This window comes from Trachemys scripta, chromosome 4, assembly GCF_013100865.1.
Source record: "Trachemys scripta elegans isolate TJP31775 chromosome 4, CAS_Tse_1.0, whole genome shotgun sequence".
NCBI classification, from domain to species: domain Eukaryota; kingdom Metazoa; phylum Chordata; order Testudines; family Emydidae; genus Trachemys; species Trachemys scripta.
Window position 1 is genome coordinate 93,595,771 of NC_048301.1, and position 14,539 is coordinate 93,610,309.

Sequence of the window (14,539 nt, forward strand, 5' to 3'; positions counted from 1 at the left end):
ATAGGTATTTGTCTCTGTCTGTCACTGTCTTGGTTGTATCTTAGAGCTTGGCTGTAGACAATGGATTGTGTGATGTGGGTTGGGTCATTATGAAACCTAAACTTAATTTCCCCCTACTGTTACTCACATCTTCTTGTCAAGTGTCTGTAATGGGCCACTCTCTTATCACTTCAAAAGTTATTTCTAATATATGGAGATGTACCTATCTCATTGAGCTGGAAGGGACCCTGAAAGGTCATCGAGTCCAGCCCCCTGCTTTCACTAGCAGGACCAAGTACTGATTTTGCCCCAGATCCCTAAGTGGCCCCTTCAAAGATTGAACTCCTAACCCTGGGTTTAGCAGCCCAATACTCAAACCACTGAGTTATCCCTCCCCTGTCTATTTAAGTAAATAGAAAGATAAGGAAGGCTGGTTGTGGCATTCCCCCACCCAAAAAAGATAGTTTAATGACTGGCTATTTTAAAGCAAAGTATTGCACTGTCAAATCTGGTATTATTCATGTGTTTTTTCCATACTCCACCACTGTATTAATCAAGAAAAAAAATGCAGTACAGTTCTACCTGAAAATTGGCACCCAGGGCAACTGCCCTACTCTCCAACCCTTAGAACTGATGCTGGTATTCATATTAGTAATCATATGACATGAAAAGGAACAGCTCACATTTCCTCCTTAATCATCCCTTTTTAAGTGAATTATGTCCAGAACTTCTTTGCAGAATCACTTGCTAAAGTTTGTCACTTTAAAACAGCATAACCTAAAGTTCATTTTAGGTGAGCATGTTTTTCCACTCTTAAAAAGGAATAACTCTCCCTCTAAATCCTTCTGTGAAAGAACTTGTTTAGCCACATTTGTTTGTTGGATTTTACAGTCAAATAGAAATGTCCCAGTACAAACACATTCAACAAAGACTCTTGCATGGCTCTGAATTAGGTTAATCTTAGACTACTATTCAGAAATTTCACTTCTGAGAAGCAATGCTTGGTGTGAGAGCAATCTGGTTCATTCATTCAGAAAAAGCTAATTTAGTGTTCTCATAGCTATTTATCATTAGTTAATCAAAATAGACTCAATTGTCTTTCTATACACATCTTGAGTACTCGGGGCGCCTGCTGGTGGAAAGTCTACTTGAAAGGAGGTACAGCCTAAGGTGAGAAGCCACTGAACCCAGCGCTCAAGTAAAGCCAGGAGACAACAAATGAGAAAACAGGGATGGAAGTGAGGGTCACAGGATCAAAAGCAGGGAGCTAGAGGGAGACGCAGAGAACCCTGGATGGTGCCCACTGCTCCTCGAAGGCATCCAGGGAGCCAGTGGACGCGACCCAGAGGAACATGGTCTGTCCTCTCATTGGGTGAATGCACCTGGGGTTCAGAAACTTGCAGGAGAATATAGTTTGTAGTTCCCAGAGCCACCAAGGGATGAATCAAGCCCCCCTATGGAAGAACAGACAGAACACAAAATGCTGATTAAAATTCCTTACCGAGACCTGCAACACTTGATTTGCATGTTATAGTGATGTGAAAAGTAGATAAGAATGTAGAAGTGAAAGGCCTATTCAGCCAGAGCCGGCGCTGGGCATAAGCAGACTAAGAAGTTGCTTAGGCCCCGAGCAGCTGGGGGGTGCGAGGGGAGAGGGTGAAGGGGGTTATTAATTATGAGTATGTGTTGTGGCAGGGGTGGGAGGAACATTTTTAGTGCCACCTAGGGCCCACAATGGGCTAGCACCGGCACTGAATAATTCAAGTGATAGCCTGGGCATTGGTTCCATACCTCAGCCATAAAATGGACATATGAGAAGTTTTACTTCAAAGGTATTCTTAGCACCAGTGGGGCTGGAAGGACTGCAGAAGTGGGGGAGGGGAGCAGCTGGGCCTGGCCACCGCTTCTTCATGACAGAGGGGTATCTGGGCCAAGGGCAGGGGGCCTGCCGTTACACCCCCCAGGTTCGGTCAGGGGCCAAGCAGGGAGCCTGGGACACCTCTTCATTGCGCCCGGCTGAATTCTGGTTCTCAGAAGTGAGGAGCATGGCCCTGCCTTTGAAAAATTGGGAGGCAATGTCCCCCCTCCCCCACGTATCCACCCCCGTCCCTAGCACAAGCTGCCAAAAGGTGGTGCATGTTCTGTTTTCTTTTGAAATGTTATCTGTTGATGACAGGAACTGTTACTTGGAAAGGAATCTGTCGGGGAGTTACATGATCTTTGACCCTTTTGGGAATTGAGATATTTTTGGAAAATATTGCCTGGGATTTTACAGTAATATCTCTGATATCAGGTGGGAACTAAACTTTCAACAGAAACTTAACTCTGCTTTAGAAAATGGGATGTTAAGTTAGGAAGAAGATAACAGTGGGAGGCTAGAGCCTCCCTGCAAAGGAAATATTAAACTTGTGCATACCCAGGGGGAGCAAGAGCGGGACTCAAAGATGCTGGAGCAGCAGGACATGTGAATGGACCAGGCAGCAGGACCCAAAGGGGTTGGAAAAGGCCTGGGATCAGGTAGGAAACCTCAGGACCCTTCTGCCCAGCCTGGAACTAGTTGTCCCCCCACCCTGCTGCTGAGTCTTAATACCTCCCCTCAATCTTCCTCCTGCCCCTTCACCCCCCACTCGCAGGGAGCTCCCTCCCTCTCACCCCCACAGATAACTATATATCTACTTCATCGAGTGAAATGATTGAGGGAGCATTTTGGCCACTTGTACAGAAAAAGAGAGCTCTATTTTCAATATGTTGTGGAAGAAGCAGCCGAAAGCTTGGTAATAGCCTGATTGTGTGGAGAGAGGAGTCAGAGAAGACACTAGACTGTGAGCATTGATTTATGCTGAGTTGTATCACTGGAAGAGCACAGGGCACCTAGAGACAGGGATTCAGAGGGTAAGGAAGTGCAAGATGCTTACCAGGGAGGTTTGGTGTTTTGGTCTTAGTTCCATTCCCCACTCCCCAGGCAGCCTCTGTCAGTCAGAGTCCTCGAGAGCCACACCAGTGGTATTATAATGTGTATAAAAATGTCATACCCTACTGGAAACCCTGGGAACGATGGTAGCCCACAATTGTCTGACCCCTGTTCAGAGCGTGAATCCTCCTTCCCCCTCAAATGGGGAGGGTGGGAGAGAAGCAAGCCTAGTATCTGGAAGAAGGCTTCGCTTCTGTTTTTAAGAAAGAGCTCAGGTCTGAATGTCAAGCCTTCCATTCACATTTTAAAATCTGATATTGCTGATTTTGGTGAAATTACATAGAAGAAAAAACTAAGGTAAACGTAAATGAACAGCTGGAAATGCTGAGCTAAAATCGGCTTTTATGGCATTGTGCCTTATTTTGCCAGTGGGTGAATTTAGTTCACATGGTTCAGTTTACAGCAGAGCCATATTGAAATACATTCTCTAAAATGTCTGTGTTTTAGTGTAATATGTATGACTTCATCTCCCTATTTTTTTATTTTTTCCAGTACGAGGAATAAAGGTTTGGGCAAGTCAGAAATCATGGCTTCTGATGCTAGTCATATGCTTGAAGCAGCCCTAGAGCAGATGGATGATATCATTGCAGGTATGGTACTGCTTTATTTGAGATCAACTGATTGGATTGGAACCTGACCCTGAAAAATGCTGAGTAGCTGCAACTCCCTTTGAGAACCAGTGAGAGTTGGGGCTACTCAGGACCTTTGTTTTTGTTTCCAAACTTTGTCTTTGAGTCAATCTCTCTCTCTCCACTGCCTCCCCGCTGCAAGCACTTCCCCCCAAACACATTTCAAAGACAAACAATAACAGTTTGGGCATTGGAAAACTTCACATCTGCAAGATTATTTTAGATAAATCAGCTAAAAACCCCACCTCATAGTATTGCCGTAGGACAAATTTACCTCTCCGTAAAGTTATAGGAGGAATTAAACACACACTAGCATGTGTGGTAGAGTGCCTGCTAGCTGGAGCTTGTTCTGTTGAAGTCTCATGAACATTATAATACGTACTAATTCCCAAATTTGCCTTACAGCATGGGCCTGGTTACTGGGAAACAGCTCACAGTTTGGGTATTAAATGTTGAATTTCAAAAATTAAATTTGTGTTTGCAAAACTACTTCAGAGATCTTGCCAAGGCTGAACCAGCCAGTGTTTTGTTTTGTTTTTTTGTAAGTGATGTGCTGTTAGTTTTGTTTCAGTGTTCTAGGGAGTGAGATTATATAATTTATTTGCTCTATGCCAGTGTGACAGATTTATGTTACCAATCTGCTTGAGGCGTCAGGTGATTAGGCTGAGGCCACAGAATCGTTAGGGGAGGGGATGAAGGAGCACACCAAGTGTCTAAGTTTTATAGCTTTATTAATAAAATAACAGCGGTGGGGTGCTTCCCATGTCGCTTAGGGGAAGGAAGAAAGCATTAGTGCCTGTACCCTAGCCGACTTTTATACTTACACATGCACAATCCAAGGCTGGCCAAGCCTGGGTGTAACATAAGAAGAAGAGGGGGAAGGGTGGACGAGAGTTCTGTCCTATGCACAGGCCATCCAGGGTCCACTGTTGATCTCCGATTTGCTTCAGCTCTCAGGAGGGTTTTGAGTCCTGGGGTCTTTTGGGGGCATTTCATTCAGGGACCTCTGTCCCCCGTGCTCTTTGTACCAGTCCAAACCAGCCTTCCGTGGCTCCCTCAGCTTTCCCAAAACACACCGGCTTAGGGATGCAAAACTATTGTTTTCCCCCTCGCTGACCTTCGTTGTCTCATTAGTTTGTGCAGCCCCTGCAGTTTTGTTCAGCTGAATACTCCTTTCTCATGGTTGGTCAGGGTTGGAATTCAGGCAACAGAATTAGCAACATATAATGCTGATTTGCCTTCCCAGGGGACCCCCTGAGGGAGGGAGGCTATTGGAGTGTGACACCAGCACTACAACTCCCAGTGCTAAATTATGCATCTTGCCTGCACAGTGATGGAGATGGTGCAAGGAGCAATTTTCAGTCCTCTGATATACCCACACAGAAGCAAGTATATCTGTCTCCCAGCAGTCCAGTATACAAGAAGGGGGCAAGACCTCTGTGGTTAGGATTCCATTGCCTTTGGGTTGGCATAGGCACCATCATAAACTGAGCACACTCCCAGGGTAGATATCTGGGCAGAGCTATGACCTCACCCTCTGCACAATGGGAGAGCACTTGTCACAGCTTTTTAAGTGTGTAGTAATGTCCTGAACCTCATTCTTTCCTGCTACCCAGGGAGATGAATCCAGCCTTTGGCACTTCAGTTGTGCATTTCTTTACGACTTCCCAGTAAAGGTCAGCCTCAGGAGGCTCATAATGGGACCTCAAAATATTGGTGTGAAAGTACCCCATAACTCCAAGTTATAGGTTCCTGTACAGGATTTTTATTTTAAAGGATCTGATCCAACCACAAACGTCCTCCGTGTTCTGGGCACACAAGCTGTAGCAGGTCATAGATAACTTTAGCAAATGGGCAACCTAATCTGTAAAGGTAGAGAACATATAGAAAATACTTCCATAGTTTCCAAGTCCAGAAGGTACCGCTGTGATATCTGGTCTGACTTGAAACATATATGCTGTGTAGGGTTCAACATACCCCCAAACAACTCTTCACACCAATCAGGACAAGGTCCAGGCAAACTTGACTGTTCAGGAGTATGCATTATTTTTCTTTTTTCAGTTTTTCACCAAACACAAAATCACTTGAAAAATATTTTTGACCAGTAGAAGATTACTAGAATTTTATGTATTGTTTTTCCACCTTTTACCAACTTATGAAACATGCAAACAGAATATTACAATTCGCCACCCCAAAATGGCATTTGTTCCAAACCAAAGGGTCATGTTTTTAGAAACCAGGGGAGTTAGAATAGATGTGTTTTCTCAACTGTAGCAAATGTAGGGTCATGTAATTATTGTGGATAACATATTCAAAAGTGCTGATGTGCCATTGACTTTGTGAGACTTGGGCTCTTGAGTTGCTTTTGAAATGGGTCATAGGCTCACAAATCACTTAGGCGCTTACTTTTTTTTACCTTTTTTTTACCAAGGGAACACTTTCAGAGGTCAGCACAGGTTGATGATAACATAATATCACATCTTGAGTTGTTTTAAAAACTCAATCAGAAACATACATTTGTTCCATTTAAATAAAATCTTTCACATTTGGAATGGTTTCTGTTACAGCTTTTTTGTTGTTTTGATTTTTGAAGTTTTTGTGGGGGATGGAAGAGAAGTTGTACATGATTCTAACATGGGTTTTAAACGTAGTCATTCCTTAGAATCCGGTCACCTGCAGCAATCCATATTCTAGAATTAGTTGTAGATGCTTCCTAATATGTCTCTGAAGTCTCCCTGCTGTGAGGTATAGGCCATGCGAGCTATAGGCAAACATATCACTCAGATGACCTACAAGAAGTGCTGTGCTTTGTTGTGTGAAGATTCCAGTGGTACACAGAGAGAATATCCACTTTACTAATTCCTATAATCTTCTTCTTGAAAAAAGTCAGTCAAGCTACAGGCCATATCAGCCTTTCCATGGAGGAAATGGAGATCCTGTGAATCTGGACAAGAACGTTCAGATGCGGAGTGTGCCACCTTTGCTTCATTGCACTGATATTCTAGGAGCTTTTGCAGATGGGAGTTGTGCTCTTATTCATTAGATGACAATAAGTATTTAATGATAGATGCTGTTTAGGAGGGAAACTGTAGTGTAAAGTTTGGCACAGCTGCAGGGTGCAGTTTAGTAAAGCATTACATGAGCTAGTTGGGCATATTATGTATTTCTTCTGTAATGGATTAGTATTTGCACAGTTAACTAAGCTAGGAGGTCAATTCTGAGTTTTGCATATGCCTATGCACTTAGGAATGTACTCTTGTCAGTAAGCAAAGAGATTTCACTCATTCGTACGGGGGTTTTGATTGTCCCAGGCTTCCAAACAGTATTTTTTCTTCACTTGGTTGTCATAGCACTGGACATGGGATTACAGGGAAGCAATATTCACTCGCATGGTAATCAGTTGACTGCACATCCTGCTCACAGCTAGTTCATGGTGGTGTTGGTGCCCAAGCTCTGGAAACAAACTGAATGGTTTGGGCATGCCCGTGGGTGCACAGACTTCTTTTCCACAGTGTACGTGCAGGTCATGAGCAAGACAGAAACTTCTTTGAGGGAGCTGATTTGTATAAGAACAGATCACTGCTCAAATTTTTATTCTAGTGTCCATTAATATTTTCTTCTGTAATTCAGAATCAGAGGGGAAATTGGTTTATTTTAAGATATCATAATTCCCTAACAATGAATTCTGTCAAAATTGAGTAATGTTACTTGAACACATCCTTTATTTATTTATTTATTTATTTATTTATAATGTTATTTATTACTTTTACAAAGTTACTTGTTATAAAAGCTCAAAAGACAGGAAATCCTCTGTAAAGTTCTAGTCCCTAACCCCTGCATCACTTTATTTCATGTTTTTCCAACATGGGTGACCATGCCCAGAGTTCCTGGGAAAACTCATCAGGCTGACCCATGAACTGCATATACATCTAACACCAGCATGCTGGAGAACACCCTTTCCCATCCTGCAGCACGCTACAGGCCAGAGAGCACAACATCCCACATCTTACCCTTCACTGCATGGGCTGGAGACACCAACCTGCTGTGGACTACAGACCCAGTGTACCCCTTTTCCTTTCCCACTGTGAAATGGAAACTTTATTCTCTGAATATAGGCCAAAGATCAACCTGGATCCTGTCCAGTCTGCAAATGTGAGCCCCTATAATATTTACCGTAAAAGCCTGTGATTATCCCTATACCCGAAGCAGGATGTAGGTCATAGCATACTAGGAAACTCCATACTCCATGTCCACATACATAACCAAGCAGATACAGGTTTATTTTGAGTAGCAGCCAGTATAGATCTCCTGCCACTTGGAAAAGGTTGAGTAGAGATTATAATAAAATAGTGAGGGGTTTTTAAGACAGAGGTTCCCAAAATTTTTACTAAGGCAACCCACCAACTGCATTTTGTGAATTTTTTTTTTTTTCTGGATCCAAATTCAGAGTGGGGCAGGGCAAAATCATAGGCCAATGCCATTCTCCTCCTCCACTGCTTCTGCCGTTTCCTCCTCCTTGCCCCACTGAGGGGCACCAGTCACCTGCGGCAACCCCGGTACTGGAACCCTAATCCCAGCCCAGCGTGCAGGGGAAGCCTCGGGGTTGGAGAGCAAGCCTGCCCCTCGCTCACCCTGTGGCAGTGGCTTCTGTACCATGGGATGGGCCCAGCTCCCCATTACAAGTATGGCAACCTGGTGCACAGGGCTGCAGCACCACTCAGATTTGGCCCAGCCACCACTCCATCATGACCAGGTCAAATTTGAGTGTCACTACCACCCTGTCCACCAGATCACACCACTCGTAGGACGGGCAGCCAGGCCAAATCTGAGTGGTACTGTGACTCCGTGCACCAGGTTGCAACACCCAGATCGGGGAGCCAGGCCCAGCTCCATGGGACAGGAGTTCCAGGGTGGTCTTGCTCTCTGGCCTTTTCCCCAAGCCTGGGACCCATTTAGATACTTGCTGCATCCCACCATTTCGGAAACACTATTTTAAGAAATGTATTCTCATCCTTAACTATCTTAATGGGATTTGTTTGGTTTATTTCGGGGGGCAGGGGGGATATATAATATATATATATCATTTTGATACCTCATAGGGCAGAAGTGGACAAACTATGCCGCGGGACCCTCCTGGCCCGGGAGGCTAGTCCCTGGCCCCTCCCCTGCTGTTCCCCCTCCCCCGCAGCGTCAGCTCACTGTGCCGCTGGCGCAATGCTCTGAGTGGCGGGACTGTGAGCTCCTGGGGCGCAGCCTGTTCTGGTGCTCTGGGTGGCGCGGCTGTAGCGCCGCCAGCCACCGGTGCTCCAGGCAGCCAGGGCCGGCTCTGGCTTTTTGGCCACCCCAAGCGCGCAAAAAAAAAAAAAAAAAAAACCCTGTGGCGTTGGGGGGGGGAGGGAGAGGGAGCAGGCGGGAAGGGGGCGGGCAGGGCTACAGCAGGGGCACTGCCACGCGGCCCCTCCCACTGTGCTGCCGGCTGCCACGAGGGCTCTGCTCCAGTCGGTGGGGAGGGAAGGAAGAGGACTGCCTTGCAGGGCACTCTGGTTCTCCGCGCCGCCGCGTCCGTGCCGCCCTAGGATTGGGCAGAATGCCGCCTCCAACAATCTGCCGCCCCAAGCACCAGCTTGTTCAGCTGGTGCCTGGAGCTGGCCCAGAGGCAGCGCGGTATGGGGGCAGGGAGCGGGGGTGGATAGAGGGCAGGGGAGTTTGGGGTGGTGGTCAGGGGGCGGGGGTGTGGATAGGGCTTGGGGTGGTCAGAGGGCGGGGGACAGGGGGTTTGAATGGGGGCAGTGGTCGCGGGGGACAGGATGTGGTGGCGGGGGGCAGTCAGGGGTGGTGGGGTCCAGGGGTGGTCAGGGGACACGGAGGGGTAGATGGGGCAGGGTTCTGGGGGGGGCAGTCAGGAATGAGGGGGGGGTTGGATGTGGTGGCGGGGGGGCAGCCATAGGCAGGAGTCCTAGAGGGGCCCTCAGGTGGCAAGAAGTGGGGGGGGGGTCAATAGGGGGCGGGGGCCGGGCCACACCTGGCTGTTTGGGGAGGCACAGCCTCCCCTAACCAGCCCTCCATACAATTTCAGAAACCCGATGTGGCCCTCAGGCCAAAAAGTTTGCCTGCCCCTGTCATAGGGGTATTGTGAGGATGAATACATTATAGTTTGGGAATTACTACAGTAATGGGGGCTATATAACTAACTAAAATATACATTCATATTATTCAACTTCACAAGACCTTTGTGACTATGCTATTATCCCCATGTTACAGATGGGGAACTGAGGCACATAAAGGTTCAGTGACTTGCCCAAGGTCACACAGGAAGCCTGTGGTGGAGCAGGGAATTGAACTGAGGTTTTCCTACTGCTCGGCTAGAGACCTAACCATTGGGCCATCCTCCTTTTGTAGGGTTGTCAGGCTGGTTGAAAATTTTGTATTGTCCATCCTGACCCAGAGAGCAAACATCTCTGCTGAAGCCTGAACCTGGATTCTGGTTAATAGCCCATATTGTTACGAACCTGGTAACAATCCTGGCTTGGTTCTCCTCCTCTCTCAGCTCCATGTTCCAAATATCCAGGCTTCTGTTTTGAACTTCCTATGGGTTGGAGGACAGGAATGCTTTGCTGGCCAACCTGGATACTTTCCAAAATCATCAGAGGGAAATGAAGTGGGGAAGGTTGCTCAGAAGGAAGGACTGGATACTTTGCAAGGAGGGTACCAGGACTGATGACTTACTAGGATTCAAAGGTGAGGTCAACCTTGCTACTTGCTGGAATCTAAGTAGCTGCTAGAAAGAAGTTTCCTTTCTGGGTAAAGCTTGGGTGGAGATATGGAGTGGAGTGGTGATGATATATGACCATGAGTGTGCCATGGGAAAGAGATATCCAACGCTGCTGCTCTCTGCCTTGCAAGATGTCCATTTCCAAGACACAAAATCTGAACTTCTTGCAGTCAGAGGCTTCTATGGGTATTTAATTCCCATTGAGTAGTTTTGAATTTTAATTATATTCACACACTTATCTATATGGCTTTTGTTGTACAGCACTGGAATTTGCCTTTAATTTTGGCTTTTTATACAAAAAAATGTATAATCTTAATTCCACATATTAACCATAGTTTAACATTAAAATAATAGATTATGGCCACAATTTTCAAACGTGCCTAAAGACAAACCTATAATTTCACAGTTAGGTATCCAAATAAGTGACCTGATTTTTTTTAAAGTGCCTAAACATAGATTTATATCCCTAATTTTTGGCTTTTAAATTTGAAAACAGTGTGCCTCTCCCCTTCCCCTTCCCCCCCCCCCCCCCCGAAAAAAAAAAAATCTGAACAGACCTAACACAGACTTACTCTAGACCATGCAGCTCAGTGCAATATGAAATATACTTGTGTTAGAGCGTATGAGGGTAAGATTGTCAAACTGATTACCAAATTGAATTGTATTGGGCTTGATCAAATTTGACAGATAGGTCAACGTTCCCAAGTCTTTTCTGCTTCAGTACATCTATACTGATAACCCGCCCTCGTAGCTGTATGAATTAGGGATGCTGAATGATTAGTCTAAAGTTAGCTGCCTCATTTAAAATCTCCCTTGAAATGCAAAAGGCAGTAATGTGATTGCCAATTAACAGAACTGATCCATTAGCCAACAAGACTTGCTTACCTTGTAAGCAAAAGGCTCAATTTAAAGAATGTTTCCCATATGTCAGATCTAGGTAAAGCCTGCACAGAATGGCGGACATAACTTTGACACTGACTCTGTCGCTTTGAGCAAGTAATTTAATTTCTCCCTTCGTTAGCTTCCCCCTCTGTAAAATATGAGGTAATAAAATTTGTGTATGCTCACAAGGAGGCTGTGGAGATTGATGTTTTCAAAATGCTTTGATCCCATTAAATATTTTTGTATTGTTTATATCACAGACTGTTTCTTTATGCCTTTGGCCTGGGAATCCATTATTCCTTTTTTGGATAATGACCACAAGTTCAGATCTAAAGGCCCCCGTAGCAATATTTTGGTTTTGAGCAGAGATGGCACTAAGAATTCTAAAATTTAGCAGCTAATCAGTGGGATTATTTAGTTTTCCCTTTTGTAAAAGTTGTTGCATTTGTAATTTATTATTAAGGAAACAGATAATGTATGTGTGACCTGAATATATACAGCGTACAACTGCCGAAGAAGTAAATAGTTAACAGTTGCAAAAAAGTTAGACAAAAAAAGAAATTGTCCAAATAGAATAGAGTTTAAACAAACTCTTTTCTCTTGAGGAGTAAATGGTTCATGTTCATCTGATTGTCCTGGTCATGTACTGAAGAGATTAAAATGGTCTTTATTGGAAGTTATCCCTAAAAGAGACACAGACTTGTTAGTTCAGTTGAGTATATTTTCCTCAAGGAGTCTAGTTGCTAGAGAATAAGTACATATGGCCATAGTAGATCAGAGCAGTGGTCCATCTAGCTTTGTATTCAGTCTTCCAACAGTGACCAGTGCCAGGTGCTTCAGAGGGAATGAACAGAACAGGGCAATTTATCGAATGATCCATGTATGGGGTGAAAGTAACTTAAAAGTCTTACTGGTATGGGGGCCTGACTCTGGGTGCCCAGAAGGGGTGGGGCCTTGGGCAGAAGGGGCTGGGCTGGGGCTCCGGCAGCAATTTAAAGGGACTGGAGCTCCGCAGTAGCAGTGGGAGTGGCCGGAAGCCTCAGGCCCTTTTAAGTCGCTGGGCTCTGAGGCAGCTGCCCCTTTTGCCCCCCCTCTTGTCGGCCTGTGGGGGGGGAGGGAAGGGGCAGCGATGTTAAAGCACTGCTGCGCATCAGCTGTGTACGGGCCCGTACCAGCAGCCACTTCTTACCGGTATACCGTACCAGCCCACTTTCACCTCTGTCCATCCCATATCATCCAGTCCCCACTTCAGTCAGAAGTTTAGGGACACTCACAGCATGGGGTTGTATCCATCACTGTCTTGGCTAATACCCACTGATGGGCCTATCCTCCATGAATTTATCTAATTCTTTTTTTGAACCAGGTATAGTTTTGTCCTTCACCACATCCCCTGGCAATGAGTTCCACAAGTTCACAGTGTGTTGTGTGAAGTACTTCCTTATGTTTGTTTTAAACCTGCTGTCTATTAATTTCACTGGGTGACCTCTGTTTCTTGTGTTATGGGAAACAGGGCCGGCTGCAGGCACCAGCTTGCCAAGCAGGTGCTTGGGGTGGCCACTCCAGAGGGGGGCGGCATGGCCAGGTATTCGGCGGCAATTCGGAGGATGGTCCCTTGCACCCGCTCAGAGCAAAGGACCTCCCGCCGAATTGCCGCCGCAGATCGCAATCGCGGCCTCTTTTTTTTTTTTTTTTTGCGCCGCTTGGGGCGGCAAAAACCCTGGAGCCGGCCCTGATGGGAAAGAGTAGAGAACACTTCCTTATTTACTTTCTCCATACCAGTCATGATTTTATAGACCTCTGACGTATCCCCCCTTAGTCATTTAGTTTCCAAGCTAACCAGTACCAGTCTTTTTAATCTCTCCTCATATGAAAACTGTACCATACCCCTAATCATTTTTTCCCCTTCTCTGTACCTTTTCCAATTCTAATATATCTTTTTTTAACATGTGGCAAATAGAACTGCAGTGTGAGGGTACCACCTGTGTTCCCTGTAAGCTGTGCGCTTGTGCAGCCACACAGGAGAAATTCAAATACCACCTAGCTGATTAGCCTATGTTCAGGTGCCCCTTCCCTGACGTTGCTCCGTCCTGCAGCTGCTCCCAGGACCCTCTTGCTGGCTGTGCTGGGGGAGGAGAGATGAGGGTGCTGATGTCAGGGTGTCTCCCTCCCCCCTGCCATTGAACCCCCATCTCCGAAGAGCAGGGAAGAGGCAGGCTGGCTGGCTCAGGACTCAGAGCTGCTGCCATGAACAGTGAGTGCCTTTCTTAGAGACAGTGCACTGTTTCTGCCATTTCCCCAGCAGCCAGCTCACTCAGAGTCTGTCTGTCTGTCTCTCTCTCTCTCTCTTTTTCATACTCTCCTCCCAACACATACTTGTATTATTATTGTTGTTGTTGTTGTTACTTCTTGGTACTTCCTGCAATGCATATACATTCTCTGTAATTTTATTCTTTCAAAGGGTGTTATTTTAGTGTTTTGACTGGTCTATGCATTTAATAATTATTATTTCTCTTACACTTAAATTTAATTATTTGAGTAGTGAATTCTAAAATGCCTAACCTGTTCTGGCTGGAGTAATTAGCCCTATGATAACTTTTAAAAAATACATATTATCTAGGTTTTTCGTTTCTACAGATGGTGCGCACATCCGCACATATCTCAGTGCACATAACAAAATTTATTCCGCACATGGATGGAAATAATTAGAGGAAACAATGGGTACCATGGAATTATATAGTGACATTGACATATTTTCTGTCTTATTATCTATCCCTTTCTTAATGGTTCCTAACATTCTGTTAGCTTTTTTGACTGCCACTGCACAATGAGCAGATGTTTTCAGTGAACAAGCCACAATGACTCCGAAATCTCTTTCCTGAGTGATAACAACCCATCATTTTGTATCTGTAGGTGGGATTATTTTTTCTAATGTACATTACTTTGCACTTATCAACATGGAATTTCATCTGCTGTTTTTTTGCCCCATCGCCCAGTTTTGGGAGCTCCCCTTGTAACTCTTCATAGTCAGCTTTGGACTTGAGTAATTTTGTATCATCTGCAAACTTTGCCACCTCACTGTTTAGCCACTTTTCCTGATCATTTATAAATATGTTGAACAGCACAGGTCCCAGTACAGATCCTTGGGGACCCTCTGCTATTTACCTCATTCCATTGTGAAAACTGATGGTTTTTCCTGTTATTTGTTTCTTATCTTTTAATCAGTTACTGATCCATGAGAGGACCTTCCTTCTTATTCCATGATTGCTTAGGTTGCTTACAAGCCTTTGGTGTAGGTGCTCATCAATG

The 14,539-nt window shown here is 45.2% G+C and overlaps 1 protein-coding gene across 1 annotated transcript in view; it reads left to right on the forward strand.

The window, feature by feature from the left end:
- Window positions 1-14,539, forward strand: part of PPFIBP2 (PPFIA binding protein 2) — a gene marked incomplete in the record, with an annotated part of 211,032 nt that overhangs the window by 45,069 nt on the left and 151,424 nt on the right. Inside the window, 1 exon segment of the mRNA XM_034769948.1 lies at window positions 3,443-3,540. Within this exon segment, the coding sequence (XP_034625839.1) occupies window positions 3,477-3,540 (64 nt within the window).